At 44.0% G+C, this 20,507-nt stretch overlaps 1 protein-coding gene across 1 annotated transcript; it reads right to left on the bottom strand.

Moving 5' to 3' along the window:
- Positions 1-294: 294 nt before the first annotated feature.
- Positions 295-865, bottom strand: FRAT2 (FRAT regulator of WNT signaling pathway 2). Its single transcript, XM_065400107.1, has one exon. It carries the CDS (start codon positions 832-834, stop codon positions 295-297), a length of 540 nt encoding a protein of 179 aa, XP_065256179.1. The 5' UTR covers positions 835-865.
- Positions 866-20,507: the final 19,642 nt, after the last annotated feature.

Raw genomic sequence — 20,507 nt, 5'->3', positions numbered from 1 at the left:
TGAGGGGGTCTGCATCTCCGCGGAGCGGGGCACGCTCGATGAAGGTGGGGGGCTCCCTCCTTCCCCCACCCCCATTAGCGACCACTACAGAGACTTACAGCGCTTCGGGGCTAGCACCACGTTTTATACAGAATAGCCTGACCCCGGCCACGGGGTCTCACTGTCAATAAAGAGTCAGTTTCAAGTACGGGGGTCGCCCCCTAGATAGATCCGCCGATAGCTGGCCCCTCCCACATGCGATGTCCTGATCCCGGCGCGGAGCTCGGTGCCACGGGATCTCCGCAACCCGCGGGGCTATTGCAGAGGCTGCAGGGCTGCTGCTTCCCCCTCCCCGCTGCCGCCGGTGGTTGTTGTGGCCACGGCCGCCGCCGCCAGCTGCAGGCGCCTGACGGCCTCCTTGATGAGGTTCCCGGAGAGGATGAGCTGCTGCAGGAGCCGGTGCGGATCCTCCTCTTCGCCGGGCGCTTCCCCGGGTCCCGGCCGCTTCCTTCTGTGGGAGGCGCTCCGCAGCCAGCCCCGGCCGCACAGCTGCTTGGCCACTCGCTGGCTATTCTTGCCCGGCCGCTGGGGCTCCGCGGGCTGGTGCGGCTGCAGGGGGGGCGGGCCCCGCGGGACCAGGAGGCCGCTGCCGCGGGGGGAGTAGGGAGCGGCGCGGCCCCGGGCGGTGGTGGGCGGCGGGTGCTTGGGGCCGCGGGGGGCCGGTGCCCGCTGGGCGCTTAGCTGCAGCACCTCGCCCAGCTTGGCCACCAGCGCGTCCACGTCCTTGGAGCCCGCCTGCCCCACGGCGACCGAGCGCTCCAGCAGCAGAAAGCGCTCCCCGGGCAGGCAGGGCATATCGGCCGGCTCCGCGCGCCGCGCCGGTGCAAACCCGACTCGCAACAGCCCGCTGCTGGGCTTGGTTTGTAAACAATGGGTGACGCGAAATCCCGGGCACGTCCCACTGCGCTGAGCGGGGGGAGCGGGCGAGACCACATCGGGGGGTCACAGAGCCGCCGCGGACGAGCCCCCGCGCCCTTTTTGGGGCCCCCCAGCAGTCGCCTGTCCAGAGGGTGACGAGAGGGGATGGGCGAGGGTGAGCCCGCCCTCCCCCCGCTTCGCCGTACATGGGCTCGTCCGCTTTCAAACCCCGCACCCAAAGGGATGGGGACGAGCCTCTCTGACCGGTAGGAGGAGCGTGATTGGGGGGGAGGGGGCATGAAAGAGTGAGGATGGAGTTGGGAGGGGGATGTAAGGGGAGCTGAGCGGCCTGGCTGAGCGGTGGGGGGCAGAGCTGGCGTGGGACGCCCCTGGCTGGGGGGGGGGGCAGAGCTGGCGCGGGGTGCCCCTGGCTTCGGCGGCGGGGGGGGGACAGAGCTGGCGCGGGGTGCCCCTGATTGTATTGGGGGGGATGCAGGGGTGCTCATGGCTGCGTGTCGCGGGAGGGGGCGCAGCGGGGACGGGAACTGTTTCTTTAGGTATGTTTGCGTGGTGCCTGCTGGCACAAGGTTTCAGTTGGGGTCTGTAGGCATGTCGGTAATACAGCGTGTGTGCGCGGAATGTAATTCTGGCCCCTGCTTTCATTGTAGCTGCTGGAGCGTTTAGCAGCAATGGGGAGTGGTAGAACAACAGGGTGCATGAAGGCATTTAGAAATTGAGATTATTTTTTAATTGCCAGTCTCACTGAAACATGTGACTGGATTAAAAATAGTTATGCCCTGGAAATTTTAAACTCTTATTACTTATGGTACTGGGAGTGTTTTTAAACCCAGTAACCTTGTACATTATTGTTGCCTTCCTTTCCTTTATCCAGTCTACACCAGGTAGAACTACATTAACCATGCTCATCTGAGACAGTTATAGCTAACACATATCAGCATATCCATACAGCAGCGTATTTTCTAGCATAATTGTATCAACCATGTTGGCTGTCCACACCCGTCACATTGACAACTGTGTTTGAATCAGTGCATTCTGGGGAAACTGGGCAGCTCTCCCTTAATGCCACAGCTACTAATGCCAGGGAAAAAAGAGGTGATTTTCATTTAGTGCTGTGCACTTTAGGATCTCCAAAGACTTGGGAAAGGGGAAACAGTCCAGCTATGATTATGATTATGGTACCATCTACCAACAAATTTGTGTTAGAAGCTGATTACAAATCATATTATGTTGCAGCCTTGCTGTGAAGCAAGATTGAAATATGATACATACACGCTATTAAGAGCCATATATGTAAACCCTGATGTGTATAGCCACAAACTACTGTCTGTGGCTAAGAGTTTGTCTCCATCCAGATTTTTTACAACTATACCTATATTGGTTTAAAACTAAAGCAATACAGCCCCTAGTATTAGGGTTGCCAGCTTTCTAATTGCAGAAAACGGAACACTCTTGCCTGCCCTGTTCTGCCCCTTTCCCAAGGCCCTGCCTCTGTCATTCCCCTTTTCTGAGGCCCTGCCCCCCACTCACTCCATGTGGGAGGGGGTTCTGGGCTGAGTCAGGAGGTCAGGGTGTGGGAGGGAGTATGGTCTCTGGACTGGGGGTGTGGGCTTTATGGTGGGGTCGGGGAGGAGGGATGTGAAGTGCAGGAGGGGACTCTGGGCTGGGGCCGAGGGGTTTGGAGTACAGGAGGAGGCTCAGGGCTGGGGCAGAGGTTTGGGGTGTGGGAGAGGGTGAGGGCTCCAGCTGGGGATGTGGGCTCTGGGGCGGGGCTGGGGATGAGGGGTTTAGGGTTTGGGGGGGTGCTCTGGGCTGGGGGATGGGGCCAAGGGGTTTGGAATGTGGGAGATGGCTCTGGGCTGAGGCAGGTGGTTGGGGTGCCTATGTGTCTCTCTCAAATGTGGAGATTATGGCAGTGACATGATTTATATCAAGTTCTCAAATGTAATTTTAAACATTTAGAATTTTGTAAGGTGAATCTTAAATGCTTGTGAAAAATTCCATATTGACAGCCATTTGTCCACAGAACATCAGCAAAATGCCTCACCGATGTGCCTCAACCTTTGCTTGGAGAAACTGTCCCCCCACCCCACCCCCGCAGCAGTTCAGTCTCCATGCCCATTCTAATCCTTTGCTTCTCTGCACAGACTGGCAACAAAGAGTAGTCAGTCATGATGCTGTGTGTGTGAGAGAGAAAGAGAGATGTGGGTGGCTGTCATATGGGAACTTCACTGAGTGCTCCAAGTCATTTATCAAAAGCCATTGGCAAAAATATGTCTCTACTGAGCCAGGCTAGGTTAAGTGAACTAGAAGTGAAAGATACTGTATCTAGTTACACTATTTATTAATATATTATGTATTAATGCTTTATTATCACCACCACAGTAATATCTACAGGCCCCAATGAAGATGGGGACCCCAATGTGCTAGGTATTGTACAAACATGTAAGGTACATGCTCTTCCCTGCCCCCAAAATCTTACAATCTAAAAAAGACTTCTAGTATTAATAACTATGCACCATTGTTTCAAATGAAAAGAATGTAAGGAGTCCATATATGCATTACCTGGATATTCTGATTTAGGTCTATAATAGGAGCACTTTTCTTCTAGTATAGGCCCCTTAACTCTGTAGCTATGCTGACATAACCCCCTGATGTAGATGTGGCTAAGTTGACAGAAGAATTCTTCAGTCGACCTAGCTACCACTGCTCAGGGAGATTGATTACCTATAGTAGTGGAAAATCTCTTCATTTGCTGTAGCAAGTGTCTATGCTACAGCTTTACCATGGCACGGCTGTAGCTCCGTAACATAGACATGGCCTGAGTTTACGTTGTGTGCAGTGAGGTCTATATACCTCGTCCATTACTGTAGTATTCTGACCTCTCTTCACAAAAAGAAGAGCAAAAATCTTTTGAAAATGAAAGTTTTAGTTCTGGAATAGAGAGTAAAACCCATATCACATCTCTAGATACCCTCTATATCAGGGGTGGGCAAACTTTTTGGCCGGAGGGCCACATCTGGGAATAGAAATTGTATGGTGGGCCATGACTGTTCATACAATTGGGATTGGGGTGCAGGAGGGGGTGAAGGCTCTGGCTGGGGGTGCAGGCTCCTGGGTGGGGCTGGGGATGAGGAGTTTGTCGTATAGGAGGGTGCTCTGGGCTGGGACCGAGGGGTTCAGAGGGCAGGAGGGGGATCAGGGCTGGGGCAGGGGGGTTTGGTGCAGGAAGGGGTACAGGCTCTGGCTGGGGGTGCGGGCTCTTGGGTGGGGCTGGGGAGTTTGGGGTGCAGGAGGGTGTTCCGGGCTGGGATCGAGGGGTTTGAAGGGCATGAGGGAGATCAGGGATGGGGCAGGGGGTTGGGGCGTGGGGAGAGGCTCAGGGGTGCAGGCTCTGGGCGGTGCTTACCTCAAGCGGTTCCCGGAAGCAGCGGCATGTCCCTTCTCCAGCTCCTACGAGAGGCACGGCCAGGTGGTTCTACATGCTGCCCCATCCGCAGGCACCGCCCCTGCAGCTCCCATTGGAGCACTGGAGGGGGCCATTGGAGTGTAGGGTGACCAGACAGCAAGTGTGAAAAATCGGGATGGGGGTGGGGGGTAATAGGAGCCTATATAAGAAAAAGACCCAAAAATCGTGACTGTCCCTATAAAATTGGGACATCTGGTCACCCTATTGGAGTGGGGCCATTGGAGCGCGTAGGAGCCAGAGGTGGGCCATGCGGCTGCTTCCAGGAGCCACGTGGAGGGGCCCCTGACCCTGCTCCTTGGCGGGAGCTCAAGGACCGGCTTAAAACGGCTAGTTTGCCAACCCGGGCTCTATATCATTGCAATTTGTGGATTTTCCATGCACATAGATTCCTGTTGGTCTTGGCCATAAGGAAAAGTTTCATTATGTTTTAAATTTCACTTTGCTCATGCTGGCAGATTAGCTGTCTGTCACTTAGACCTTACAATGCCAAGCAGAGCAATGCCTAAATACCTTTAAAAATCTGTGCTTTTTATTCCAAATTAAAGTGGTCTTAATTCAGTTTAGTTTAATTTACTTTGAAAGTGAATTGGCTAAATCAAATTAAGGACACTTCAGTTCTGAATGAGAGCATCTACAAGGGGGTTTAATGCAATTTAACTAGTCCACTTCAAATTCACACCCAATTCGATTTAAACATTCCTGAGGGTCCCCATGAAGACAAGCTCTTAGTGACTTGCCCAACATCATGTAAAATGTCTATACAGCACCTGGGCACCTGCCTCCCAGCCCGTATCCACAGACTCATGTCACTGGGGCTTGCAGTAGTCCTCTAAAAATAGCTGCATAGACTTGTGGCTCAGGCTCTGAAGCCCACCCCCACCGCTTCAGAGCCCAAGCCGCAACATCTGTACAGCTATTTTTAGATCACTAGTGCAAGACCCATTAACACAAGTCTGTGGAGCCAGACTGGGAGGCTCACTCCCAGATACAGTGTAGACCTACCCAGAGGAAGTCTGTAGCTCAGCTGGGAATTGAACCCACATTTCCTGAGGCCAAGAATAGTGTCTCAACCACAACACTATCTCTCTCCTCGGCACAGATAAAGTACAGGGTTTTTTTAAACAAGGTATCGGATGCTGGTAAGAACATCTGCACCCTGTCTACACTATAGCATCCACCATTGTCACCAGTGGAAATGAATTTTGAGACATTGTTTTCTCTTGTAGATAAGGCCTTATCGGGTTCCCATAAGAACGTTAAGCAAATTAACATAAAGAATATGCAAGATGGGGAGAGTATCTTCCAAAAATAAACATAAGGGCTAAGGGTGAACATAGAGCTATCAATAATACAGCTGTGCACACAAAATCTTTGACAAGTTACAACATGGTAGTTAAAAAGATTTTCCTAACAGATAAGTTGACAGTGGAGTTGGCTGATGGGTGGATGCTTTTTTTTGCCCTGACACTGACAAATTTCTCAGTTCAGAGATTATCAGAAATTACCACTGCTAGTGGTCATCCAAGCCATTCTATTAAAAAGATGCCATAACTGCAAACAGCAGTTGCCTCATGGCTTTATATTTATTACTATTCCTCATCTCTTCCTTTTAGAACTGGACCTTTTATTTATGTAAATCTATTTAAATTTTGAAAGAACAGCTTTTTCTTATATTTTAATTTGTTTCTATTATTTAATTTAATTTCCAGAGCCCTCTGGCTGGGGATGGAGTATGAGTGTTTTATATGTAAATAATACTTTTATTAATTATGTGGCAAGCTCTAAATTTTGTCTTTTAGTCGATCATAATTATGTAGGCTAATGATCTGTCAGTTCTCAGGGACACATTTCATGTCAGAGTATAAAGGCCAATCACATGCCTTATCTTCTTTGTTGATCCTAAAGAAGCAAGCATAGGTTGTGATTTCTGAGCTTTACACCCAGTTAGTGCAAACAACAAAAAGTCAAGTCACTTTGGCCTGGTCTACACTACGACTTTAATTCGGATTTAGCTGCTTTAATTCGAATTAACGCTTGACCCGTCCACACAACGAAGCCATTTAATTCGAATTAAAGAGCCCTTTAATTCGATTTCTGTACTCCTCCTCGACGAGAGGAGTAGCGTCAAAATCGGTATTGTTAATCCGAATTAAGGTTAGTGTGGCCGCAATTCGATGTTATTGGCAATTAGATGTTATTGGCTACCCACAATGCAACGCTCTGGAAATCGATGCTACTACGGTAGCTTGGACGCACACCACCGAATTAATGGTGCCTAGTGTGGCCGAATACATTCGAATTTATAAAATCGGTTTCCTAAATTTGAATTATATAAATTCGGATTAATCCTGTAGTGTAGACATACCCTTTGAAGCCCCTGTAAACCTATGTAAACTCAGGTATAGAAGTGGGAGCCCTTTTATCACACATGTGGACATGCATGTTTGTGTGTACAAACACGAAACTATCGTGAAAATAATAACTCATCATAAGGGAACTGAGTAATATACTTGAAATTTCCAATGCCATAGATCATCTAGTTACAATAATTGTACATGGCTTTGAAAATGTAGAGAGCCATTTAATTTCTTAGTTGGATTAAAAATAAATTGACCCATCTTTTCGTGCCCATTTGCTCATGTTTCAGAAGCTTTGTCATATGTACAGCACTTAGATATTATATATAATGCTCCTCTTCTTCTTAACAATAGATGTCAAATAATGGTGCTTGTGCAAACTAAGCTCATCTCCTACACATGCTTTATGTTGTGCATTTCAGAATGGGTAGAGGCCAGAATGCCAGAACAAGAATAAGGTACTTTTAGATTTTCTAACAATTGTTTTACTAACCTGCACCTATAACAGAATTCTAAAAACAAAAAACTTTGCTTTAAAAAACAACTAAGGTTGCTAAATGACATCCATATGTTTGTCTATCACAAAACTTACAAAATCCAAGCACATTAAAGCAAGGAAATGAATAATTAAGGACATCACAGGTTTTATACAGCTCAAAAATGTAAGTATAAATACATTGTCCAAAACTTTAAACAGTGATTTTGGATGCCCAACTTGAGACACCTTAAAGGGACCTGATTGGGCACCCAGAAATTGAGGTACTCAAAAACATTAGTTACTTTTGAAAATTTAGGCTTGTATTCTTAAATACAAAAGCATATTTCATCACAACATCAGAATCTGCTCATATCCAGGGATTTTGTTTCTTTGAAGTATTGTTTTGTTAACTTGATTTTGGTATTTAAGGGATTGTAATGGGGTCAGCTGTCTCCTGAGCAGCCCCTCGTGACCAAAGATCACTCTGTAGCAATCTGCCTCTGTTTCCTCCTCTTCAGGACTCCTTAGATGCCACACATTTTTTTCTGTGGTGAAAGTAACCCTCCTTGGGGTCATGGTTTATTCACAGAAAATAAAACTCAAAATCCCAAATGAAGGTCTAACAAACATCTCTTTTCTTACTCCCAATCCTTTCTGCCTGGAGAGTTCTGCAGTCTTTCCGCTGCTTGCTCAGGGTCTCTCCTGCTCTAGCAAGCTACTCCCTGTCTTTTCTAGCTCTAGTCTTGGGCCAGGTCTACACTAAAAAGTTCGGTCGACTCAACTGCGTTGCTCTGGAGTGTGAAAAATCCATCCCCTGAGTGACATAGTTAAGATGACTAGCCCCCATCAACCTACGGTAGCTATGCCTCTTGGAGGGCGAGGGGATGGATTAACTACAGTGATGGTAGAACCCCTCCTGTCGCTATAGTGAACATCTACACTGATGCACTACAGTGGTGCAGCTGTAGTGGTTTAAGTATAGACCTCGCATTTGTTCCAAATCCCAGGTCTCTGCAGCTGGAGTCTGCTCTCACTGAGCATCATCCCATGGGAGCTTCCAGGTGGTCTTTATGGGAGAAAGCACCTGATCCCACTCCGCTGTGCCTTTTTTAGTAATCAGGGTTGGCTAGCCCCAGGCCCTCCAGCTCTTCAAGGGCAAGCCACCCTTTTACAGGATTACAGTACTGTTAATTGGAAGGGCAATCAGTTATCAATTTATGAGTTGACAGTAGATTTTTTTTATTTTTGGTAAAAGTATTTTAATTGCTGGTTGCTGAGAATATGTTGTATGTGTAAGCCGCAATTGCCGAGTCTCTGGTTCTGTTTCTAGCATCCACCAGGTCAAGACTCCTTGCATTCTAGTCATTTGCGCCTTCCATACTCCTGAGGACAAGCCTCTCCTCTCCCTCTCTGGGGACTCAGCTATCAGAATCTTCCCTCACTGCCAAGACAAACCCCCAAAATGGATCCCTTAGTGCCAAAACCCCTTCCATCTGCCCTTAACTCATCTACTGAGCTGCTAAAATTCTCCCACAACCTGTAACGACCAAAGGGTTGGATAGGTTTCCTTTTACAGCGCATCAGCCCTAACCTTACTCAGCTACAGGGATTGCTTCAGATCAGCTTGTGAAACTTCCTGTTTAGCAAGGATTGTCAAGGTGCTTTGCACAACGTTCCCAGCCCCTGCTAACCTAGGAGAGAAACCAGGACTGGAAACAGAACTTTCAGATCTTTCAGTGATGGACTAAACCCCACAAGTCAACCAGGTTTCCTACATGTCTTTTGTTTACTCAAATAATTGAGTCACTTGCAGCTGTCCTTAAAAGTCAGGATAAAAACTGTTTACAGTGATATCATATACAAAGTGATGGGCTGTTGTGGTGCATCTTGTGTGATTTTGTAGGTTTTCCATAAAACTTTATTAATGTTCTCTTTAAGTCCTGGCTTGTCATGTATTGAAATATAGAAATAGGACCAAGTAGAGATTAAAACTAAATATTGCAGGACAAAAATCCCACAGATTTTTTCTGAAATCTCTGATAAAATACTACAGATTTAAGAGAAAATTCCATTTACATTTTGTCAGAATTCCCTGACAAGTTACCCACACTTCCAATTGTACCTTTACTTAATAATTGTTAAGCAGACATTTCCCCTGTTAAATCAAGCCTATCGATAATGAATACATTAGGACCACCACAATAAACAAGCATGTAGTGATGATGAGCAACATGTCTTTCTCAGCATTTAGGTTAAAAATCTTTTCATTGTAATGAGAAAAGACTTTTTTCAAGTTGTATACCAAGGATCTGATCCAACTCCCCGTAATCAATGGGACTTGGATAAAGCTGCAAGCTTTCTCCATTTAAATCCCTCCTCAAAACACTCTTTCAGCATAATCCACCATACAAAGAAGAATGTTATTAAAAAAATTACACCACTTGGGATCTGATTATCATCAGGTACATCCTGTTGCTGAACTGTGTTTTCTAATTTAGTGTATGAACCTGCTCCCACTGGAACCTACAGAAGCACGAGCAGGCCATTGGATTGTAAGCTCCTTGGAGTTGCTGTTACATTTACAGGGCTAGCTGCACCTCTGTCCCCTTTGGGTCTCTCTGAGTGCATCACCTCAGGTGTCAGGCCTTGGGTCTTCATCTCTCCTGGCTGAATTCTGTAGTTCTCCCCTCTTAGACCAGGCCCTGGGCTACTGTACCATGTTTGTCAACCATCCTTATTCAGCAGGTCCAAGTGGGTTTGTCACCTGTGGTTCTTCCCTTCAGGAGTGTTTGGCCTGTGGTATCCATTGACAAAACAGCCTTCTTCAAACCAAAGTATTTTCTATTTAAAAGTAGGAATAAAGCAGTAGAGAAAAAAAGATAGACACCTGTCTGTCTTACCTAAAGTCTTACTACCCCCTTACCTAGGCCGGCCTAGCTTCTATCAGACACCTCCAGTGTATGGCTTGTGTGTCAGTTGGTTTCCTCACAAAACTACCCCTCTTTGACAGAGCCCCTTTTTAAACTGCTATAGTTCTTTTGATCTTCTTGTGTTTCCAGGTCTTTTCCTGTCTGGCAGGAAATTGTCTCTTAACAGTCCTTAAGTGTTCACAGAGAAGTGGCTTATCTTGAGCGATTCTTTGCCCTTTCTGCTTATTTTTCCTTGCAGCCCTCTAATAAACCAAACCAATATACTCATATATTAAAAAGCACAATAACCAGCTCAATATACAGTATTAATAAATTACAGAGCCGTTCCACTTCCACCACTGCAACCAAGTCTTTCTCTATGTTTTGAGTAGAGCTAATCTCACTGTTAGTATGTAATAATAATTCTTTTAACTTCAGAGGAATTGTCTTTTCTGTGCTTTTACAGCATCCCGCACTGAATGGGGCCTTTGGGCACTATCATAATATAAATATTTATGACTAATAGCAAGTAGATCATGGTACTTATCCTCTTCAGGGATGCATAATCTCTGGACTGTTGGCAACTGAGCTTCTGCAGAATACTGACTGAAACACTGCTCAGCTGTGTCCTATGTAGAGATCTGAAGTGCTATGGGAACTAGAATCAGGTTCCACTTCTTCCTATTGTGCTTTCATTATGGCTATAAATAAATGTACTCTCTCGGAGAGATTAATTCTTTTGGAATAATCCTGTATCCTGTTCCTTCTTGTTAGTGTCATTAAAATTAAGAGCAACAAAATAAAAAAACCCATCACCACTGATAAAACCGTCTCACTATTTTATAATTGAACAGCATCTTTTCTGTTCCTCCAAAGGATCCACTCAGTAACCTCTCTTCCCATCAGGAAGGAGCAGTCAACTGCTGTTCCCAACTGCCACAGAACACTGATGCCAACACTTCGTCCTTTTTTGCTGCTAAAAGGACATGATTATTGCAATGGAGGTGGCTCCACAATTAAGGCTCAGTTGAGTTTTTCATTTAAAGCAGAGATTCAATTTCTTTGTTTTGTTAAAACAAAACAAAAACACAGCACATCTTCCCCAAACTTACAGCACTTACTCTTTGAAGACGGAATTAGTTTTCTGAGAATTTACAAGTAATCCATTAATTTATGTATTTATTTTGTGGTAGCTTCAATCCAGGCCCTTGCTAATTGTTGTACAAGCACATACAGTTCCTGCCTCCACTGTCTGTCTTCACTGCAGAGGTAACTGGATTGAGCCTAAACTCGAAGAAGAGATGCCACTCTGCAAAATAACACTCAGCTTGCTGCCTGCACAATTGGTGCTGTACTCACTTGCACATGCTGCTAAGACTTCTGAGGGCCTATTCCATGGTTCTTAGTGCTGCAATAAACCGAGCCACTCTGATTTATTTCCCGTTGAACTGTGGGAAAATTTGTGGGGGAATTCTGTAATGACATTGGAGGACTAATAGCACTCAAGTGTTTCTACCTGAGTCCACACTACAGAGTGGTTTTGTGAGCAGGTGATGAATTTTGCTCACTCAAGTTTTAGCCTATAATCTCTCTTGGACTAACTAACAAGAATTAAAGGCACCATCACACTCTAGTTAAGGGTTTTTGTATATGGATTGGACTCAAGTTAGGGACAACACTTGAATTATAACTCAAGTTAACTTTGCAGTGAAGACAAGCCCAAAGAGTTGACAATCTAAGGCCCTGTTTGCAAAATGTAGTGAAAACATATTAAAAAATGGGTCCGTTAACACAGTTCTATATCCACAATGCAGAGGACCCTAAAGGTTAACACATCTAAGACCATTTGTCCAACACAAAAACTCCCAGCTTCAGTTAACGAACCAATTAATTGAACATTCAATATTATTAGCCTTCATTATAATCTTCCTCTGAAAGCATACACTAGATCACATCTTCAATGGCTAAGTCATCACTTAAGTTATGTATGATCAGCAGCATGAGTCCATATATTTCAGAAGTTTTTCTTATTTGCACGTCTCACAAATTTACCTGCACAATCAATGTTAAAACAGATCTTTTTAAAGTTAGGTTTTAACTGAATGCTGCACTTTGGGAGGAAAATTCCTCCCCCAATTTAGCCAGTATTTTACTGTTGTCCCACTATGGTGGTATTTACAACTTTCACTTACCATGTAGTTTATTATGTTCTCAAGTGGGGCTCAGTTGTTGTAGTACGTACCAGACCCTGCAGATAAATTTCCTGTAAACAAGCACAATACCTTTGGGAGTGGAGGGGGCCAGAAGTGGAGTCCCAGACAGACTGGCAGAGGGTTTGACATTTGTGTGACCTGCAGTCACCCTTGACATTAAAACCTAAGTGTAGTGCAAAGCAAAAATTTAAGAAACAATAGGAACAATCCCTACAGCAATTCCACATTTGTGATTATTCTCCCCCTCCCAGCCATCCCTCCCTCTGTTCATATTTATGCAGATTTTTATTGCACGTGGGTGTTGCTCAGTCTGGCACAGCAATTGCTGGTACACTTGAAAAGGAATTTCATTATGAAAAATAAAATGTTAATGATGATAACGATGAAGATTTGCTTGCTATGGGGATTCCAATATGCACTCTTATTATCACATCATTCAACTACTGAAGTCTCCATTCTGTGCTCATTGATGTAGCTGCAGCTGAACGAGGTGAAATATTACATTGAAGACTGCTTTTCTTGAAGTGAACCTAAACTGCTCTTCTTACATAAAATCATCCTGGTATGAAAGAACCATGTGACCACAAAAACCCTGAGGAAAAACTCTTCTAAGGCATCAAAAACAGAAGACGACTGATAATTCCATCTCTCCTAACAGCAAAACCTTTAACAATAGTAAACTGAAGTGAGTGATCACATGAATATTTTCTATTCCAAAATACCTCAAATTTGAGAGAGTTGCAGGGTAGTTTTTATTACTCATGAGTAATTCTTACTGGCAGAAGTCGGTCAGCATTAGAAGAACCTGCCACTAGCATACCAGCCAGGGTCTGATTGGGTCATACTCCTGGAATCATCTAGGAACCAACTAATGCCTGAAATTCCCCTGTGGTTATTCATTTTGACAAAGACATGATGATGGCAGCCAAAACAGTAGCTTCCGTTTTTACTGTAGAAAATATTGTGATGGGGACCCAATTAATACACAATAACCCTGGCATGGCTAAACACAACTATGATTATTTTATTTATTTAATGTTTGTAGATGACACCCTAATTGGCATGGTTCCACGTTGCAGTGTAGACTCAAACTGTCAACATGCTCATCCACAAATATGGTAAAAACACAATTGTTACTATTTAACATTTGTATAAAGCTCCTTTGCAAAACTGAGCCATGCGCAGCTGTTTCAGGCAGGAATCAAACCGTGTTCTGGCCCTTTTCTTAGATCACACTACAATCCTTCAAAATCCAAGGCTTTAATCATCATTTGGGAAGAGTTGAAATTCAATCCCATCTAATACTTCAGACCAAACTATGTTTTAACCATCTCAGAAGCCAACAATGAGGTAACCAGGTCTTCCAAATTGGTACATACATGGAGCCATAAGTGCTGGTATTAGATTTGAGATAATGTAAAGAAAGATGCACAATAACATGTAATACAATTAATTTGTAAATCAGAGCATCCTACATTCAAAGAATTGCAAAAGAGGAAGACTATAGGGACATTCCTTTACAGAACTGGGAGTAATGAGTATCGAATAGGCAGAAAAGGAAAACTACATACAGAGGTGGAGTCCAAGGCTTTCTTGTTATTATGGCAACTGTGAAGGAGTTCGCTCCTTGCAGGTGCTCCTCCTAGTGGCTGGATCTGGAAATTAGCTCTCACTTCATCTGGCGCCCTCTTCCTTTGGTTGCTTGTGCTGTGGCCTCTCTTCCTCACCATGACTTGGGGTGCTCCCACTTCATAACTCAGCCCTCCGACCAGGTCACTATGTAGTCCTCCCACTTCTGGAATAATAAAGTCCTACTGGACAAGCTGTCCAGATGATGCTTTGGACAGCCTTCCATTCCACTCCCAGATCCTGCACCACTTCCCAATGGCTGGTAGGGGAACTCGGGCCTGCTCACTACTCCAGGTTCCAGCCCAGGGACTCTATGCTCAGTCTCAGACCCTGTTGCTGTTTGCCTGGGCGCCTTCCTACCCCATCTCTCTATCTCCTTGCCTATCTCTGTGATTACCCCCGGAACTTCCTCCACTCCCATCACACCCATCACAATGACACAGTTAGGTCCCTTCCATGCTACAGATTTTAACTGTGTGGTAGGCTTAGTTATATTTGTTGTGTAGATGAAGCTTAAAAGAAAGCAAGCTTATTTAATCCAAAATAAGGGTCCACATACAGATTTACACCAGAATAACTAAAGATTATTACAACCGATTTAGTTATTTTGGCTCCAATCAGTAGATGCACCCTTTTTTAAAAAAAAAGCTGGGCTTCCGATGTAATCACAGGACTTGAGTTGATAGTGAAGGTATGGGTCTCTCCTGGCCAACAGATCTCTGTTACGATCACTATTAGGGAATAGCAGTTATGTTGGCTCTCTCGGGGTGGAGAACCTTGACCAAATATTTTGAAATGTAAAACAAGGATGTGGGAAGGTTCAGATAAATTCTTACTTTTTAATTAACAAGTTCTCCTAGCCTTAGCAGTTGTGAATTGCATGGCTCATGCTGCATGTATTGAGAGACCACTGGTTACCAGGACTGTGAAATATGGGTAACACCAAAACTGTTATATGAAGGACACCAAGAAGCCTATTAGAAAAACTACAGAGAGGAAGAGAAAGTTTCCCATATACAGTGTATGTTTTTCCTAGTTGCTATAATGTGATAAAAAACCAGAAATGATGCTGTTTGCCCTCTGAACTGATTTTATATATATATTGCTGCCTGGAGCTGCTGTTGGGAGCAATAAAAAAGGCTGCTGTAATGTGAGGCTGTCTGTCTTCAACTAAAACCAGGAGTTGCAGTTATATAATTATCTGAAATGAGATGTTGAAAAACTGCAGCTGTCTCATACATACTCAGCAACATTACTGAGTCTCAAGCACACTTTCATAGCCATGCATACATACACAGGTTTCCAATACGTCATTTAAGACACACTGCATTTTATAGCATGGCTTGTGTAATTGTATCGCTTTGCTTTACTGTATAATTTCATATATAACAATCCATAAATAAATAACATTTTATGAATAGGTGAATAATCTAATACAGCTCACCACCTACAGTATGTCAGTCAGATCTACTCTTCCAGTGCTAACAGGACATACAAAAGAAATTTTACTCTATCATTGAAAATTCATCTAATTCTGTATTCAGCTTTGAATGTTTCCCACGTATCTTTGAGTGACAGTCCATCTTTTGATGTTCATATTTGCCATCTGGATACATAAGCTTTGTTCCATAGTAGAATTATAAGAAGGTGCAAATAAACCCACAGGATTAAAATAATTTTAAAAAAATGATCCCAAGCAAATGTAACTGTAAATGGTATAGAATAATGCAATTTTTATTTACGTCTAATGGCATAGATATCCGTTTTTTAAATAAGACTGGTGATTTTCAAAGGGACACTCTCAACTTAAAAATCACACTTCTCTTTGAAATCTTTTTGCTACTATTGCTACAAGTAAAACTATTATTATAGCTGAAGGAAATTAGAGAAAAATATTTTCTCTATTTTTTTAGTTTGTTTACTTTATGCATGTAATAGCATATTATGTATAATCAGTTTCACTATTTATCCAGCACTGTTAGTAGTTAGTCAGTTTTCCCTGTTTGTATGGGTCTTCCATAGAGCAACAGAGGAGAAAAATATTTGAACAAAATAGGAAAATGTGCCTGTAAACTTACAGCAAGGCAGAGAATATTAGAGGAGGAGTGGTACCCAATACTACTTTAACTATTTTTTTTTTAATTGACTGGATCTCAAATTGCTGGATCCCTTTTAAATTTTTAATTTAAAGTTGAACTGAAAAGATTTTATAACACTACTAAATAAAAATATTTAAGATCCCAAATCAGTAACCAAATACATGAATAGACATATGTGTGTATTTATATATTTAACCAGACAATGTTTTGACTTCATTTGTTAATGTGTAAAACAATCTGAGATCCTTAGATGAAAATGTGCAATTATTAATTACTATTGTTATTTTATTTATTTATTATACCTACCTGCTAATATTTGAGTTCAGGGTTCTGTGTTTCCCTATGTCCAGCTATAGGTGATAGATAGCATCACAAGCAAGTGTAACAATGTAAAGGATGTAGCTTCTTGCTGCTCTGCACTAAGTGTTGCTTATGCCATCAGCTATTGCAGGGTAAACACTAAATATGAAACACAGATCTTGGCAGGTTAAAAGCATTCTCATTAAAGTTTAAAGCATCAGATCATTAAAACTTCATAATTCCCATACTGTAAAACACTTGAATGTATAGTCATGTAAAACAGAACCAGATCCAAACATTGATTCAAACTTGGAAAGCAATTAATAATCATTCCCCAGAAATGTATGAATGTTCTTTCCAGTTATTTATGTTGCTGTGAGTTGGGCAGGGACATACACAGTAGTCAGATTTGCATTCATCTGCTGTTATGTCACTGGGAGAGGTACTGTCTTTTGTCTTTAGCATTTCTCTGCATACTCACTGCCCTTTGTAAGATGATCTCAGCCTCACTGGGTCATATTATAATTTATTACTAACAATCCCTCTGTGAGTTCTTTTCTGGTAGTCAGTAGTCAGTCTGGAATCCATTTTCTGCATGCTGATGACTTGTGCTGTTTTCTTGTTTGTCAGTGAGATCATACAGTGAGGACTTATATCTTTTCAGTGTTTTGTTACTTTAGAAAACCATTTTCTCAGCAAATCAGGTGCCAGTTGCTTTCGTATAAATCAGTAAATTCTCCTTAGAAGATACTCAGAAATCTTGCATGTAGGGAAGATGGATTGGATGAACTTCCATGAAAGTTTAATATCCAGGGCTTAGTTCTCTGCTGCTTGCACCTTGACCCTTCATTTATACCCCTCCTAAGTGAATGGAAAACAGTACTAAATCAGAATGTGCAGGCAGCTTTAATTCTGTCACTTCCTAACTTTTGAGTACTGCTTAACTTTCCAACCTTAAAATTCTTTTAAGGTTGGTTGGTTTTTTTTTTTTTTCATGTACCTTCAAATTCATCTCCCTTAATTATCTAAAATTGTAGACATGCTTTAAGGGCGTCTCTGTGTACACATTTTAACTAGGGCAGAGGTCAGCTGAGTTGCAGCCAGGTTCTGTGGGCTTGTCTTCTCTATGGGCTAAATCGGCACTGCTGCGATCGATGCAGTGGCATCAATTTAGTGGGTCTGGTGAAGACACGATAAGTCGATGGGAGAGCGCTCTCCCGTTGACATAGTGTGGTGTAGACACCGCATTAAGTTGATGTAAACTACGTCGATTTAAGTTATGTAAGTTATGTAACTTAAGTTGTGTAACTTACATCAACTTAATCCTCTAGTGTAGACAAGGCCTGTGTGACTCAGTTGTAGGGAGGAGAGACCCAAAGTAAGATATAACCAGAGACAATGGAAAGTTGGAAGGTGTAAATAAATAAATCCAGGATACCAATATTTAGGTTTTTTTCTGCACATTTTTGTTATTCTTTGCTCTAAGGCTAGCTTTCATGTATTAATCTAATGTAATTGACAGGTTACAAGTAGCCTTGCCTTCCCATATGTTTAAATGGGAGTGAGTTCCACCATGGAAAAGGTTGAGAACAATTAATTTAAATTTAATTGATCTAGGCATTTCTACTATTCTCCTCACCATAGTATCTGCTCACCTAACTAATGACTCAAACCAGTTCATACTGGAGTCAGTGGGAGAGTTGTCTTTGAATGTAATGGAAACGGGGTCAAGACCTAGGAAATTAAGGACCAACATTTCAAAAGTGGCCACTAGTTTTGGGTACCTCAGTTGTTGGCTGTCCTTTGAGACACATTTTCTGTGATTTTCAGAGGTGTTGAAGACCCACAACACCAACTGAAGTCAGTTGGAATGGAGTGTGCTGGGCACTTTTGAAAATCAGGTCCAAGCTGTAGCGTGTAAAAAAACGGGGTACACAAAATCAGGGTCCCCTTTGAAAAAATTGGCCAAAATTTCTGACGTTTTCCAGCCATGAAGATAGTTTCTGTAATGTAGCAGATTACCAGTAACCCATGCTTAGAGAGAAATAGATAAATCATTTATTCCTGGGGGAATTCTGCACCACTGAGTGTGTGCAGAATTCATGTCCCCCGCAGATTTGTTTTCTTCCCTGCAGAAAAATGACTTTCTGACAGGGAAGCAAATGGAAGCTGCAACAGCAGTCACGAAGCACTCCCTAGCAGCACAGGCAGGTCGTTTCAGGCACCCAGAGCAGCTGGCAGAGGGGTAAATCACCACGGGGCTGAGTACACCCCAGCCAGTGGCTCCTATCCTGAGCCACTACTAGTCCGGCAGGGCTGAAGGCTGGAGAGGATGGGACTTCCTCTTCCCCAGCAAAGAGTGGCTGGGGCTGTGTCAGACCCACCCCCAGAAACCTCCCACAGCTGCAGGAAGCTTAGCATCCTCCTATGACGTTGCACTCTATATGATTATATGAAAGTATGCTGATGAGTATGAATATACTGTAACTGGAATATGCTTCATGCAAAAGGTCTCTTGTAAGGTATCATTACAAAGCTTATAATCTACTGAGTGTGGTCATGCTATTTGTATAAATGTATCACTCTCGTATCTGAAACTAGAAATATGAAATATAACTCTGAGGGCCTATTGTAATTATGCAAAGTGTGGGCCATTAATGGTGGTTTGGAACCTTGATGACTCCCATCAACCAGGACAATTGACTGTGGATGGCTCTGTTTGCAGGCAGACCTCCCTGTGAGTCAGGCTGGGAGGAATGAAGGCTTGGGGTCTTACAGTGACATGTGATCATGTCACCTGAACTGGAATCCCTCTTTAACCTGGTGTTTTTCCATTGAGAAAGAGGGGTGGGAACCCAGAGAGACAAAGGATTCCCGCTTTATGCAAAAGATATATAAGTGGGTGGAACAGAACAAAGGGGGCAGCCATCATAAGAAATCCCCTAGCTACCACCTGAGCTGGAACAAGGGCTGTACCAGGGAAAAAGATTGTGCCCAGACTAGGAAGGCGTTCAGTCTGTGAAAGAAACTTATTGAAACATTTCTGAGGGTGAGATTTTATCTGTATTCAGTTTTATTACTGTATTAGGCTTAGATTTGCATGTTTTATTTTATTTTACTTGGTAATTCACTTTGTTCTATCTGTTACTACTTGGAACCACTTAAATCCTACTTTCTGTATTTAATAAAATCACTTTTTACTTATTAATTAACCCACAGTATGTATTAATACTGGGGGGAGGGGGGGCAAACAGCTGTGCATATCTCTCTATCAGTGTTATAGAAGGCGAACAATTTATGAGTTTACCCTGTATAAGGGATATAAACGGATTTATTTGGGGTTTGGACCCCATTGGGAGTTGGGCATCTGAGTGTTAAAGACAGGAACACTTAAGTTGCCTTCAGTTAAGTCTGCAGCTTTGGGGCATGTGGTTCAGACCCTGGGTCTGTGTTGGAGCAGACTGGTGTGTCTGGCTCAACAAGACAGGGTGCTGAAGTCCCAAGTTGGCAGGTAAAGCAGGGGCAGAAGTAGTCTTGGCACATCAGTTGGCAGTTCCCAGGGGGTTTTCTGTGAACCAACCCATCACATCTCCCCTGCTTCCTCAACCCATCACTCCTCATCTGTGGGGGGAGGGGTCACTGTACAGGTAGCTGCTCCCCCATCCATCCAACTCCCATGCATCTGGACCTCCCATACCCAGGCACCCCTGCCAAGCCTCTTCCGGTACATCCAGAACCCCCTTAGCCCTCCATACCCAAATCCCACCCCACTGAACCTCAACCCATGCATCTGGAGCCCCCCCTGCACCCAGACCCCCTGCCTCCGGACCTCCACCCCTGCACCCAGACCAACCCCGACTGAGCTCCCTGCACTCAAACCCTGATGCCCCCACCCCTTGCACCACCTTGAGCCCCCACATCCAGACCCCCATGCCACTGACCTCCAACTAGCTGCACCCAGACCACCACCCCACCAAGCCCCACTCTCCCAGCACCCAAACCCTCCCGCTGAGACCCCCACACCCAGACCCCTCTGCTGAGCCCCAGCCACCTTCACCTGGAAGCCCCTGCAAAGGCCCATTGCCCCTGCACCTGAAACTCTGCCCCTAACAAGCCTCTGTGCATCCAGATCCCCTCA

This window comes from Emys orbicularis, chromosome 2, assembly GCF_028017835.1.
Source record: "Emys orbicularis isolate rEmyOrb1 chromosome 2, rEmyOrb1.hap1, whole genome shotgun sequence".
In the NCBI taxonomy this organism is placed as follows: domain Eukaryota; kingdom Metazoa; phylum Chordata; order Testudines; family Emydidae; genus Emys; species Emys orbicularis.
This window is presented reverse-complemented; position numbering and strand designations above follow the sequence as displayed.

Coding starts and splice junctions, on each gene's coding strand:
- FRAT2 (XM_065400107.1), bottom strand. CDS start 834: ATGCCCTGCCTGCCCGGGGAGCGCTTTCTGCTGCTGGAGCGCTCGGTC.